Source organism: Camelina sativa, chromosome 8 (assembly GCF_000633955.1).
Source record: "Camelina sativa cultivar DH55 chromosome 8, Cs, whole genome shotgun sequence".
NCBI lineage: Eukaryota > Viridiplantae > Streptophyta > Magnoliopsida > Brassicales > Brassicaceae > Camelina > Camelina sativa.
In genome coordinates, this window is record NC_025692.1 from 11,003,945 (window position 1) to 11,018,337 (window position 14,393).

General features: G+C 34.3%; 3 protein-coding genes across 3 annotated transcripts in view; 1 reads left to right on the forward strand and 2 right to left on the reverse strand.

Annotated features, from left to right (window-relative positions):
• On the reverse strand, window positions 3,064-5,955 carry LOC104709423 (U-box domain-containing protein 51-like). Its single transcript, XM_010426039.1, has 7 exons — window positions 5,781-5,955; window positions 5,601-5,683; window positions 5,175-5,512; window positions 4,575-4,848; window positions 4,391-4,492; window positions 3,898-4,326; window positions 3,064-3,804 (listed from the first exon to the last, which is right to left on the reverse strand). Exons 1-7 carry the CDS (start codon window positions 5,953-5,955, stop codon window positions 3,064-3,066), a joined length of 2,142 nt encoding a protein of 713 aa, XP_010424341.1.
• On the forward strand, window positions 9,014-13,670 carry LOC104709424 (protein PLASTID MOVEMENT IMPAIRED 1-RELATED 2-like). The gene is made up of 6 exons (XM_019228713.1): window positions 9,014-9,307; window positions 9,432-11,543; window positions 11,658-12,070; window positions 12,166-12,536; window positions 12,682-12,913; window positions 13,048-13,670. The coding sequence occupies exons 2-6, from the start codon at window positions 9,442-9,444 to the stop codon at window positions 13,557-13,559; spliced, it is 3,630 nt and encodes a 1,209-aa protein (XP_019084258.1). The 5' UTR covers window positions 9,014-9,307; window positions 9,432-9,441; the 3' UTR covers window positions 13,560-13,670.
• Window positions 13,764-14,393, reverse strand: part of LOC104706940 (probable WRKY transcription factor 50) — a 2,665-nt gene continuing 2,035 nt past the window's right edge. The window contains exon 3 of the mRNA XM_010423187.2: window positions 13,764-14,006. Coding sequence (XP_010421489.1) covers window positions 13,883-14,006 — 124 coding nt within the window. The 3' untranslated portion in view covers window positions 13,764-13,882. The remainder of the gene's footprint in view (window positions 14,007-14,393) is intronic.

A 14,393-nucleotide genomic window follows, 5' to 3' on the forward strand; every position in this document is an offset into this window, starting at 1 on the left:
AATTGAAAAAGAGTATACAAGAAAAAAAATGAAAAGAAAAAAAAAACTAATAGCTATGTTTTAGTCATAAGTTCTTAACGTACCAAAAGTCACACACATATTTAGAAAAAACTCCAATGTTTTATTAATTTTTAAAACCTTCTTCTCATAGGCAGATCTATCGATCCGTCGACATGTTCCTACTTTATTGAAAGTAATGCTCGAAATCTTATAAGTTATAATATAAAATGAAAAAGAAACACGTTATGAAATGAATCAAACAAAACGATAAGAACAAATGCTCAAAAGGGAAGTTCTGAAGAAAGCACAAACATATAGATGATGCCATATTCGGAAATATCTACTATTTATTTATGTATTGGGGGGGGGCATCTTTCTGAAATATACTTACTTTATAGAGTAAATCAAAAGTTAAAAGATAAAAGATCATATACAGTCGTAACAAAAATCACATGTTTAAATGATAATTATGACATAATTTACTACTAATCGTCTTTAATCTTCGTCAAAGGAATAAAACAAACGGACCATTTTTTCTTTCGTCGAGCAAGTAAATAATCACTGTAGCCAAAAAGAGTAGAGATAAACATATACATATCCGGTGATTATTCTTTTCTTTAGTTTTCTACTTCTGGATTGCACCCACAATTACACACGTTACTATGTATGCTGGCACACATATCAATAGTTTAGAAAATACTCTTTAAACGTAGAGATATACATATGATGATCCCAAGACAATATTGATTATCAATTTATTTGGCAAAATGTTGTGATGGATTAATTTATTTATAATACAAAATATATATTCAAAATTACTTAATAGACATAATAGTATATGTGTGTAATTAACATATTATATATAATTATATTAATTGGTTTCATTACGATTTTAATCATATTCGCATTTTGGCAGTATTTTTGGTGATGATGTATATAGTATGGACTAACAACGAGGCTATTGGACTTGCTTGCAGAGCCGAAGATATCGATGGTGATATTGAATAATTGTATATAATAATATAACAAAAAGGTGTCGACAAAAATGTGCCGGCTGGTTTCGTCTGATAGAACAATAGCCTCGACACACGCCGCACCAAACCTTTTTTTTGTAACGTTCCTCGTGACAAGTATTGAACATTTTTTTCTGTGTGCTTAATTAGCTCGTTAGCATGCTGCATTAAACAAAGATTTCCATCACTAGCACCAGTCCACTATACATATATTTCAGTAGACAATACGATCTGAGGTTTAAAATTTGACAAGATTTTGCCAAAGATTTGAGAGTTTATGGTTTAAGTTTTGCGTATTTACGGTAGACATATATATATGGTAGGTTTTGCTATATAATTTTGTTGTCATTTTCATTATTTGTCCAGATTTCATTGGTTTTTTAGACATTGAATTGTGGTGAAAATGGAAACAGAATTATTGATCAGTCTGGCTGCAAATCTTGAAATGTTGACTGCATTGCGTCGGTTACATTATATCATTTGACCCAAAAATAAAGACTGAATATTAATGGGAAATTAAAATAAATATATCAATATCAATGTAAAATAATTATAACTTTATTATCTTTTTGCTTCCATTATCTTCGCAGAGTATCTATATCAAATAATTGGTGAAGAGAGAGAATATAGGATTTGTTGGGATTTCTCTCGATCTCTCTCGCCCTCTTGGCTATAAAAGGCCACAACAGGGTCTCCATTTCTTCCCACACCTAAATATAAAGAAACACATATCTTATAAGAATTTAGAGCAATGTTCCTCCATTCATGATGGAACATATATATTTTTTATTATCTATATACGTATATAATATTCATTGAGTTTTAAAAGTGGCATGATAATAAGGGATAGCGCTAGGGTTTATAGATGTATGTGATATGAAATGTTATATATATTGGGATGGTTTGAGTGTTGAGGAATTTGATGGTGACAGAAGAGAGTGAGCACAAATGGTGACTTTCTTGCATAAGGTTTCATGCTGGGAGCTATGTGTGCTCACTCTCTATCCGTCACCTCTTTCTATCCCTCTCTCTCTCTACACCATTTCATTTTTTGTTTGTAGAGTTTTATATTTTTGATTGGTTTTAATATCATCGATTTGATTCCATTCTTTTTGGTTTTTCAAATATTAATCAGCATGATAAAATATCAATTGATTTATCATGATTATGTTATTATGTATTGTTTCAATTCAGAACCTATATTCTCGCTCTCGCTCTCTCTCTTTCTCTCGCTCTCTCTCTCTCCCTAGCTCTCTCTCGGCAGATTATTTGATTAATTTCATCAGTTTACATAGTTTGTTATTTTTTAATCTGCCAGTTTTTTGTGTTGGACATTTTGATTGAATGATATGCAGAATCAAAAAACGACTTTGTGGAAGATCCAAAGAAATCAATGTTAATATATATATGTACAGTAGATTTCAATTATATTTTGACAGATATGTATAGAGTAGAATTCAGATATTTTCTTTAGTTTTAACTGGTCAAAGATATTATATTTAGTTTCATCGTTTTGTTTTTGGTAACCCTAAACATTTGAAAATCTATTATTTAGTTTTACCGAATTTTTTTTATTTTTTTATTAATTAATTACATTTACAACTCGCTATACATTAATCATGTAATTTTACTCAGTCACAAAAAAAAAAAAAAAATGAATTCTACCTCACATCTTTGATATCATGCTCACAATATATAGTTTTATTATCTTTTTCATTCCTCAAAAAAATCCCACAACTTCGTCAATCCTTTTGAACTAATTTGTTTACAACACTGGCCTCGTAACTGTACTGTACCATTTCATAAGACAATGTCTGGCCTTGCATCGGTTATTATCTCACACTGATCTCTTGACTTGAAAATTGACATCAACATCAATATGATAATTGTATTTTTAAAGGGTAGAAAATTGTGAGAAACCAAAAAAAACATAACTTTGTGACAAATATGAGAGATCCATATCGTTTCAAATTCTAACATGACCGACTATATTAATTGTTTATGAAGTTCAATATATTTTTACATTTTGTGAACATTACAAACCATAAGTTTAATCTTTGTCATAACCATTTGTTAGTCTCTCATCACCACGAATTAAATCAGCATCATTCCCAAACTTTTTTAATCTAATAAGATGTGGAACTACATCCTTCCCTAGATCCGGTCTATCTCTTTTTCTTAGCTCCGCACATTTCAACGATAGAGTAGCAAAAGATTGAGCCTCTTGTAAAGGCCAATCAGGCACGACCGGGTCAAGCATCTCCTTGAATGTTCCTTTACTTATAGCCCTCGAAACCTGATGAGCCAGCCCCATTGGTTGCCTTGCGGTTATGATCTGAAGTAGCAATATCCCCAATGAGTATACATCTGACTTTGTCGTTAACATTCCTGTTTGTTGGTACTCAGGGTCTATGTAACACCACGTCCCAGCCGCGGATGTCATGTGGTATTGCGTGACGTTATTAGCTACCGTTGCGGGGACCAACCTGGCTAATCCAACGTCACTGATCTTGCTCACGTAGTTTCTGTCTAGGAGTATGTTGCCTGGTTTGAGGTCGCGGTGAACTAAAGGTTCTGGCTTAGCTTGATGTAGGAATGAGAGTGCGGTGGCGATCTCCGCGGCTATTTCGAAACGTTTCCTCCATGAAATTGGAGGAGAGTTTCCTCGACGAAAGAGTCTATCCTCTAAGCTACCATTTTCCATATATTCATAAACTAAGCATCCATATTCAGGACATGCACCAAGGAGAAGAACCATGTGAGGATGCCTTATGGAACTTAAGACCTCAACCTGTAAAAATGAGAGTACAAAATGATTATTATGAGATTGATTAAACTTATGATCTGAAAAAGTAAATAAAAAGATAAAATCATATATATTTACTTCTTGTTGAAATTGTTTTTTGCCCTGAGCAGCATCAGGTCTTAGAAATTTAATGGCAACAGGAGTGTGGTCAAGTTCGCCATTGTACACAGGTCCATACCCTCCTTCACCAATTTTTCTATGATTTGCAAACTGCTCTGTGGCTTCTTCGATCTCTTCAATCGTATATTTTCTGTAGCGAACGTCGTTATGTGCCAAAGCACTCACTGCACGGTCTTTGTCCTCTTCTTCACTTTTCGCTTTCATCTCAGCTTGCTTCCTTCTTTGTCCTTCTAGCTCAGCCATTCTTTGAGCTTTCTCAGCTGCTTCTATGGCCGCTCTACACTTTGCCTTCTCCATTTCTGCCACTGCCAATGCTGCTTCTTCAGAAAGCCTCGCTTTCTCAAATTTACGAGCTTCTTCTATTTTCCATTGATTTAGCTCGTTTGCCTAGAAAATAAAAGAAGCCATGAGTACCGTATGCAACAAGTAACTTGCTTAAATTTAAACCTACCTTTCTTTTTGCTGTAAGTGCTTCTTTACAAGCTGAGCTATACATGTCCATAGTTTGCTTGAGTTCAAGCTTTAGCCTTCTCATTTCAGCCTCAATATCTTTCTGCAAATAAGAATCATCTTATGGTTTAAGAGCCTTTCAATCTTTAATTCTTGAACTTAAAAAGGAGATCAAGAAAACATACGGTTGATTGTGGAATCGACTCCTCTGAAGAACTCGATGCACCATAATAATCTACGTTGTTATGAGCAGAGAGATCAATGGAACCCATCATGCTTCCTCCAACTTCAGATTCATCAGAAAATGAACTTTGTAGCGTTGGATTCCTTTGGAAGGCAACTTGGGTTAAACCGTTATTGAAATCCATAGGGGTTTTATAACTTTTTGGCGTTGTATTGACGGCACGATTGTGCGGATAAGCTGTCTCATTTGATTTGTTCCTTGCACCACGCTGGACCCTAAAATGTTTCAAGAACACAATCAGACTATATATATATATATATATATATACAAGTTTTAAACAATGCAATCAGTTTCCATGAACTTTAGACATCACATTTTTCTTTTCAAACAGAAAAAATCTAGTCTTGTTCATTAGCTTAGCAATATCAAAGAACAATCATCACTAGAGTGTCATTTAAAATAAAAAAAAAAAATCAAAATATGTATAGAGATTGGGGCATTTAATTTGAAACCGCTAAATGGTTTAACACATCAAGTAAATACGTTTGGCAAAAAAATTGCAAGAAAACTGATACAAGGAACCAAAAGGTTGGTTCACTACCTAGGTATAAGATCTTGCTCGCTATCCGATAAAGATTGGATTAGAAAGCCGGAAGACGGTATACGAGGCGGGGCAAGCGTATTGGTGATAGGTCTTTGCGCTGGTCGGGAAGACTGAATTTTTCCTCCTTTCGAAATGACATAAACCGAACAAAACTCAGGCGTAGATTTCATTATGTTAGCTTGCACCTCATGTGGTTTACTAAACATGAAAGACCTAGCGAAGGTGTTCTTCGAGGATGCTCCCAATACAAGATTGTTAACCAGATTGTTATTAACATATTCCAAGATTGCTGTTGTAACGTCCGAATCGTCTAGAACAACCTCCTTCATAGAAATCTACTAAGAGTGCATATATGGTATTAAAACATATATATTTATGCTTGAACAAATTTGTATGAAAGATGAAAGAAGGATTGTATTATACCCCTTTTCGCGCACAATATCCTCGGTATGGAATGAAAAGCTGATTTAGTTCATCATTATTCAAGTTGGCTCCATTACCTCCATCTGCAAATTTCATTCAAAATCTTGAACATTGAAACTACTGATTCCGAAAATAAATTCAAGATTACACGAAAAATGATCGAGTATATAAGGTGCCTACGATTTGAGCTTTTGAGACGAACATGGACAAGAATCATGACTGGATTATGAATCATATTGAGGAGATGGTCGATGGTCCAACGAATAGCGTAATTACTATGCTTCTCTTTGTCTACTGCAACTACTGTCGAGTTTACCGGAGAATGGATATCGTCTGACGAGTACGGTGAAGCCATCAATGATCATACAACACACTAAGGCTAGGCATAATTAATGTCACCACAAAGAAGCTTGTGGTCTAAGTTTCTCTTTTCTCAAATCTAACGGACGAGACATCAAGTTTCTATCAACCACTGATTAGTATCTCCTTTTCTTTCGGTCAAAAGAAGAAGAAAAAAATGTATTAGCAATACATATCTACTAGTAATTTTAAGTTGAATGGAAAATTTTCCTTGTTGTTTGTGTTTGTTACATAACAAATATATTTTCTAGATAGACCAGTATAATAAGCATTGATAAATAAAAATGAAAAATTGTTGAGAGTTTTCGTGTTTTTTTAAGAGGTTAATAACTAAACTAACTCATAAAATGTGAGGGTTAATTGAATTATTTTCTTGCCATAAAATACATTTTTTGCTTTGTTAGGAAAAAAAATAGAAGTCAAATTTACCCTCCCAATGTTTAAAAAAAAAAAATCAAAATATTTTCAAAAGTCTGTCGGACTAGTTGTGATAGTTGGTTTGTGTACGACATATTTGTTTTTGCACGACATATTTATTTTTGCATGACAGATTTTTTATGAAAAATTTATTTTGGACGATATTTTTTTCTGTAGATAGTTACGAAAAATTAATAATTAATGACATATTTTTTTTCATGACACATTTATTATAAAGACACCAAATACTTCCATAATATATGATAAATCTGATATAATGTCTAGTACATTTATTTTTCACAGTTACTTCAAATTTATTTTTTATTTTTGTTAAAAATCTCTCATGGCGGACTTTTTTACAGCAAAATAATTACTAGAATGATGTTTAGTGATAACAGATTTGTTTTAGGTTACGATAAACATTTAATTTAGCCATAAATCTATCGTTTGATAACAGATTTCTTAATGTTCTTAAAAAATTGCTAAAACGACATACGTGAAGACCATATGTTATGATAGATTTGTTTACGTTAAGACAGTTTTTTTTGTTTCCAAAATCCGTTGTTTGATAACAGATTTATTAGATTTAAATATAATGACAATATTTTTGTTTTATGTTATGACAGTTTTTTTTTTGCTTCCAAAAAACTCATATTTTTATACATCAGTATTTTTTTAATAATTTTCATACATCATATTTCAAAATCATATTTTTATAGATTATATATTTTAGAAACCATATTTATTATAAATATTTTTAAACTTCATATAAATAAATTATACTTTTANCATTGAAACTACTGATTCCGAAAATAAATTCAAGATTACACGAAAAATGATCGAGTATATAAGGTGCCTACGATTTGAGCTTTTGAGACGAACATGGACAAGAATCATGACTGGATTATGAATCATATTGAGGAGATGGTCGATGGTCCAACGAATAGCGTAATTACTATGCTTCTCTTTGTCTACTGCAACTACTGTCGAGTTTACCGGAGAATGGATATCGTCTGACGAGTACGGTGAAGCCATCAATGATCATACAACACACTAAGGCTAGGCATAATTAATGTCACCACAAAGAAGCTTGTGGTCTAAGTTTCTCTTTTCTCAAATCTAACGGACGAGACATCAAGTTTCTATCAACCACTGATTAGTATCTCCTTTTCTTTCGGTCAAAAGAAGAAGAAAAAAATGTATTAGCAATACATATCTACTAGTAATTTTAAGTTGAATGGAAAATTTTCCTTGTTGTTTGTGTTTGTTACATAACAAATATATTTTCTAGATAGACCAGTATAATAAGCATTGATAAATAAAAATGAAAAATTGTTGAGAGTTTTCGTGTTTTTTTAAGAGGTTAATAACTAAACTAACTCATAAAATGTGAGGGTTAATTGAATTATTTTCTTGCCATAAAATACATTTTTTGCTTTGTTAGGAAAAAAAATAGAAGTCAAATTTACCCTCCCAATGTTTAAAAAAAAAAAATCAAAATATTTTCAAAAGTCTGTCGGACTAGTTGTGATAGTTGGTTTGTGTACGACATATTTGTTTTTGCACGACATATTTATTTTTGCATGACAGATTTTTTATGAAAAATTTATTTTGGACGATATTTTTTTCTGTAGATAGTTACGAAAAATTAATAATTAATGACATATTTTTTTTCATGACACATTTATTATAAAGACACCAAATACTTCCATAATATATGATAAATCTGATATAATGTCTAGTACATTTATTTTTCACAGTTACTTCAAATTTATTTTTTATTTTTGTTAAAAATCTCTCATGGCGGACTTTTTTACAGCAAAATAATTACTAGAATGATGTTTAGTGATAACAGATTTGTTTTAGGTTACGATAAACATTTAATTTAGCCATAAATCTATCGTTTGATAACAGATTTCTTAATGTTCTTAAAAAATTGCTAAAACGACATACGTGAAGACCATATGTTATGATAGATTTGTTTACGTTAAGACAGTTTTTTTTGTTTCCAAAATCCGTTGTTTGATAACAGATTTATTAGATTTAAATATAATGACAATATTTTTGTTTTATGTTATGACAGTTTTTTTTTTGCTTCCAAAAAACTCATATTTTTATACATCAGTATTTTTTTAATAATTTTCATACATCATATTTCAAAATCATATTTTTATAGATTATATATTTTAGAAACCATATTTATTATAAATATTTTTAAACTTCATATAAATAAATTATACTTTTAAACATTATATTAAAGCCTCGGGTCAGGAGTTATTTTTACCAAAATTTATATCAATCTAGTGAATATTCATATTTTTATTACATTATCATTATATCTTATCTTTGTAAAACCAAAAATAAATCTTATATTATTATAATTTTCTGTTGGTTTTTTGTTTGTCGGCTAATTTTTTGTTGATTTTGTCATTGACAAAACAATGAAAAAATCTAACCCATTACAGTATTTGGAAAACGAACAAATCCTTGTATTATATAGTCCATAGAAAGAAGAATAAAACAATATATTTTTTCATCATCTAGAATTAAAGATCCGTAAAATGCAAATTCATATGCACATGGCAAATTCAAAGTGTGTGTAAAATGAAAAATGCACGCCGTTTCTCTTCTAGTGGTCATGCCGTTTTTAACACACAGTTTGTTTTATCTCGCTTTCACTTTAGTACTTCTTCATCTTCTTCTTTTTTGTTCTTCCTCCATGGTTACGTCACTGCATTCACCACCACCACCAACAACAACAACACTCCAATTTGGACCCACTCGAATCAAATGAAACCCTACCGGAGAACTCATCAATTCACTCACGCTTTTTCCGTGATAGTCATCAAAACTTTTCTATTTTTAGAATCCCCAAAAGATTTCTAATTTGTTTCGTTTTCCACGCCTTTTCAAAAATCCATTGGAAACTGGTAAGAACCACTTCTCCTCCCTTCTTCTGGGTTAGTTTTGTTTCCTTTTAGAAGCTAAACCCGTTTCAAAGTTTTCATTTTTACGTTCCGGGTCTTGCTCAATTTCAATGACTTGATCAAACAGAGTGTAAGCAATGTCTGTGAATGGTGGTAGAGAGGAATCATCGGCTGATTCATATAACGGGCAGCTTTTGAGAGACATTAAAGAGGTTAGTAAAGCTCTTTACTTGAACAACAGACCTGAAAGATCGGTTCTTTCGTTGTCTCCTCCTGTTCGATCTAAATCTGTTTCCAGAACTACAGAGATTGGGTTAGTGTCGTCTAATAAGAAGAAGAAATCTTTGGTTCCATGGGATTGGAAGAGACCGTTGAAAGCTATAGCTCATTTTGGGCAGCGTAGGTTTGATGTTTGTTTTCTTCTACATGTTCATTCCATTGAAGGGTTGCCTTTGAATATGGATGGTACTAAGTTAGTTGTGCATTGGAAGAGGAAAGATGAGGTTATGTCTACTCAGCCTTGCAATGTTTTGCAAGGAAATGCTGAGTTTGAAGAGACTTTAATGCATAGATGTTCAGTATACGGCAGCAAACATGGGCCTCATCGTTCTGCTAAGTATCAAGTGAAGCTTTTCTTGGTTTATGTCTCTCCTGTTGATGCTCCGTGGCTTATTTTAGGGAAGCATTGGGTTGATCTCACCAGGATATTACCGTTGTCTCTGGAGGAACTTGAAGATACAAGAAGCTCGAGAAAATGGAATACGAGCTTCAAGCTATCAGGTCTGGCAGAGTCTGCAGTGTTGAATCTTAGTTTTGATTACTCAGTTGTCACTAGTTCAGTCTGTGATTCAACTAGTGGAAATGTGATGCTGAAGCGGGCTGGTAGTGTTCCAAGTATGGACCATAGGTCTTCGTCACTTGATGATGGAAAGGTCTTTAATCAAGTCTCACCAAGTCCGAGCCTGGATCTTTCCAAGTCAATAGATTTTCTCTATGAAAAATTTAGCGAACAAAACCAACAAAGATCAGCAGGAACTGAGATCCAGTATGAACACAAGGGGGAAACTAAGGTGGACCTTGGTTTAGAGACTGATGATAACCAAGCAGATGACTCTGGCGACACTGAATTTGCTTTCACTGAAAAAGGAGTAGAGATGTTTCAGCAAGAAAGATCCAGTCTAAAAGAGAACACTGATCCAAATACGGAGTCCTCGAGAATTGAAATCATTGATGTCCATGAGATACTTAAAGATGAAGATGAATTCTTTTTCGAAGAATCCCATTTTATTGATCAGTTATCATTGGCTGAACCAAAAAATGGACCAAGTGATATATTGCCGAAACATTCAGTTGATAAAGCATCGAAGTCAGCTTTCAGTAGCAAGGTAATTTCTGAGTCATCCGAGACTAATTCTCCATTGGCCATGGAAGATTCTGCTGAGAATAAGTTTTTTTTGGAAGTTAAATCTAGTTACAAAGCTGCAAAAATATCAACGAAGTCACTTAGCTTGGATGACATTACTGAGTCTGTAGCTAATGATTTTCTAAAAATGCTTGAACTTGAGGAATGTTCTTATCTTTATACCTCTGATGGTGAACCTACATCTCCTCGCGGATCTCTGCTTCGAGAGTTTGAAAAGGAAGCTTTGGCTTCTGGAAACTTTCTCTTAGATTTAGATGGAGAAGCAGAATCTGTGTCTGATATTGATGAGGAATCGAATGATTTTTCATTCTCCGCAGGTTCTTTGGGTGTTGAGGAAAACAAGCGTGAGGGAAAATCTCAGCTGTTAATAGACAGAAGTAAGGCCAAGGTACTTGAAGACTTGGAAACTGAAACTTTATTACGAGACTGGGATTTAGATGATGACAGTTTTGAGAACTCTTTATGTGTTTGCTCTGATGGGTTCGGGAGTCCAATAGAGCTTCCGGATGAGGAGGGGTTAGATTTGCTGCCATTTGGAGAGAATATTGGTCCTTCTTGGAAAAAAGGTGGAGTTTGTATCCGGTCCATGAATCCTTTACTGTTCAGAAAGTGTAAGGATGCATCACATCTGATCATGCAAGTTTCAATCCCGCTAGTGTTAGTATCGGAATTAGGTTCTGATATCCTTGAAATACTTCAAAGTCTGGCAGCTTCTGGAATTGAAGGACTTTGCTCTAATGTTAATGCATTAATGCCTTTGGAAGATATCATGGGGAAGACGATACATGAAGTTGTCGATGATGCAAGATTTGAGAGGTTCAGATGCTTTCCACCATGTTGATTCATTAAGCATTAGATTTCTACTTTTCCAAATTTATTCTTAAAAGACATAGTCGTCATATGTTTTTTTTTTTTTTTCATGACTTACAGAATTGGACATGATTGCTCCGACACTAGTAAACGTGTCGTGGTTCAGAAACCAACAGGACAGCTGGATTTATTTCCTTCAAACGAAGAAATTGGAGGCTTTGGATCCAATATGTGTCCAAGTTACGTACCACTTGAAGATATCGCTTCCTTAGCTATTGATGAGATATACCTTCTTGCTGTAGAAGGATTAAAGATTCAATGCAGCATGTCAGACCAAGATCCACCGTCAGGCATTTCACCAAAACCCATGGATCAGTCTGATGCTCTAGAGTTGATGAGTTTTTCCTTACTGTTGGATGAGTGGTTAAGGCTTGACCATGGAATGCTAGACAACAAAGATCAAACCAGCAAGCAAATGAGAAATAAAATATCAGTGCACCATGCCTATCAAGATCAAGCTTCTAGTGGAAAGGGTCATGCGAGTTGACACTTGCTCTTCAAGTGTTACTTAGAGATCCATTCCGAAATAATGAACCCGTTGGTGCATCTATGCTTGCTCTGATTCAAGTTGAAAGGTCTTTGGATTCCTCAAATCCATCTGTGTGTAGTTTGGCTCAAGAAGTAGGAAAGAAGGAATCCTCTGGATATGATACACAGTTGTGGAGAATCACTAGCATTGGTCTTGCTGGTTTGAAAACTGAACCTGGTGTAGACCATCCGTGGTGTACGAAAACACAGCAACAGTCTGGATACCGCTGGTTAATTGCCAGTGGTACTGATAAAACCATCAAGTGTCAAGCTTCAGAGTCAAAGGAGATTATCGTATCAAACCCACAAGCAACCAGATATAGCTTGAACTCATTGTGGAGTATAACATCTGATGGGCACCATCAAGAAGGTGGTTCGAGTAGCTCTGATACANCAGATGCTTTCCACCATGTTGATTCATTAAGCATTAGATTTCTACTTTTTCCAAGTTTATTCTTAAAAGACATAGTCGTCATATGTTTTTTTTTTTTTTTTTTTCATGACTTACAGAATTGGACATGATTGGTCTGACACTAGTAAAGGTGTCGTGGTTCAGAAACCAACAGGACAGCTGGATTTATTTCCTTCAAACGAAGAAATTGGAGGCTTTGGATCCAATATGTGTCCAAGTTACGTACCACTTGAAGATATCGCTTCCTTAGCTATTGATGAGATATACCTTCTTGCTGTAGAAGGATTAAAGATTCAATGCAGCATGTCAGACCAAGATCCACCGTCAGGCATTTCACCAAAACCCATGGATCAGTCTGATGCTCTAGAGTTGATGAGTTTTTCCTTACTGTTGGATGAGTGGTTAAGGCTTGACCATGGAATGCTAGACAACAAAGATCAAACCAGCAAGCAAATGAGAAATAAAATATCAGTGCACCATGCCTATCAAGATCAAGCTTCTAGTGGAAAGGGTCATGCGAGTTGACACTTGCTCTTCAAGTGTTACTTAGAGATCCATTCCGAAATAATGAACCCGTTGGTGCATCTATGCTTGCTCTGATTCAAGTTGAAAGGTCTTTGGATTCCTCAAATCCATCTGTGTGTAGTTTGGCTCAAGAAGTAGGAAAGAAGGAATCCTCTGGATATGATACACAGTTGTGGAGAATCACTAGCATTGGTCTTGCTGGTTTGAAAACTGAACCTGGTGTAGACCATCCGTGGTGTACGAAAACACAGCAACAGTCTGGATACCGCTGGTTAATTGCCAGTGGTACTGATAAAACCATCAAGTGTCAAGCTTCAGAGTCAAAGGAGATTATCGTATCAAACCCACAAGCAACCAGATATAGCTTGAACTCATTGTGGAGTATAACATCTGATGGGCACCATCAAGAAGGTGGTTCGAGTAGCTCTGATACATCTGTTTCTTTTACAAGAAACTCGGACGTGATTTTTTCAAAAGAACTAACAGAAAGATCGTGATAGGTACATTTCCGTCGGCATATATTATCATACATCTCTGTTTCCACTTTCTGCTTAAGAGCTAGTCGTTTTGATGTGAAAGAAGTCTTGTTCATGATGGAAAATATGCCATCTACTCACAGATTCAGAATGTCAAGAATCTCTCAAAATTTGTGACATGTGAAACAATTTACAATGAATATAAAGAACTAGAAGCAGTTTAAGTAACATAACCATCTTGTACATTTTTATTTATTCTCTCAGCCATAGAAAATTTGATTCAAAAGGTGAATCCCCTGTATAGCATGGGTTCACTATCTTTTCTCAGTCAATGTAATCTTGACTTAGTTCATGCTTGAGTGATTGTGGGAGCCCTCGTAAGTTGTTATCACAAAGCTAGGATCATCTCTATCTCTTTCAACCCTTTTCTTCACAGGACAGCCATCAACTGAACATTTGTAGTAATTTCTGCAAATTAGATAGAAATAATTACAATTAACCAGTGGTACTCTTTGTGTAATTGATTTCAGGTCATAAGAAATGGTAGCAATGTCCTAGAAAACAGTTCAACTTAAACAGGCATGTCATTTTGCAGTTTTTGTTTTCTCACAATTGTCTGCTTCTTTAATATTTGAGTAATTTAGAAACATGGAAACTGACTCATCTCAAGAATATGAAAGGGCTGAATTTGAAAGATGTGATTAGGAATTGAGAAATTTTTGTTCCTTACCTGGGATTTGGGCTGTTCTTCACCATCTTCTTTCCATACTTTCTCCACTTGAACCCGTCATCAAGCACTTCCACCTCAGACCGTGTCTTGAATGCAACTCTCTCTTTAACTTTCTTCTTTTCTTT

What these genes read in the sequence shown, in the direction of transcription:
- LOC104709423 (XM_010426039.1), bottom strand. Translation starts at nt 5,955, where the DNA reads ATGGCTTCACCGTACTCGTCAGACGATATCCATTCTCCGGTAAACTCG. An exon ending in GATATTGTGCGCGAAAAGGG is followed by an intron (nt 5,513 to 5,600) that starts GTATAATACAAT and finishes CACTCTTAGTAG; the next exon opens with ATTTCTATGAAGGAGGTTGT. An exon ending in GAGCAAGATCTTATACCTAG is followed by an intron (nt 4,849 to 5,174) that starts GTAGTGAACCAA and finishes GAAACATTTTAG; the next exon opens with GGTCCAGCGTGGTGCAAGGA.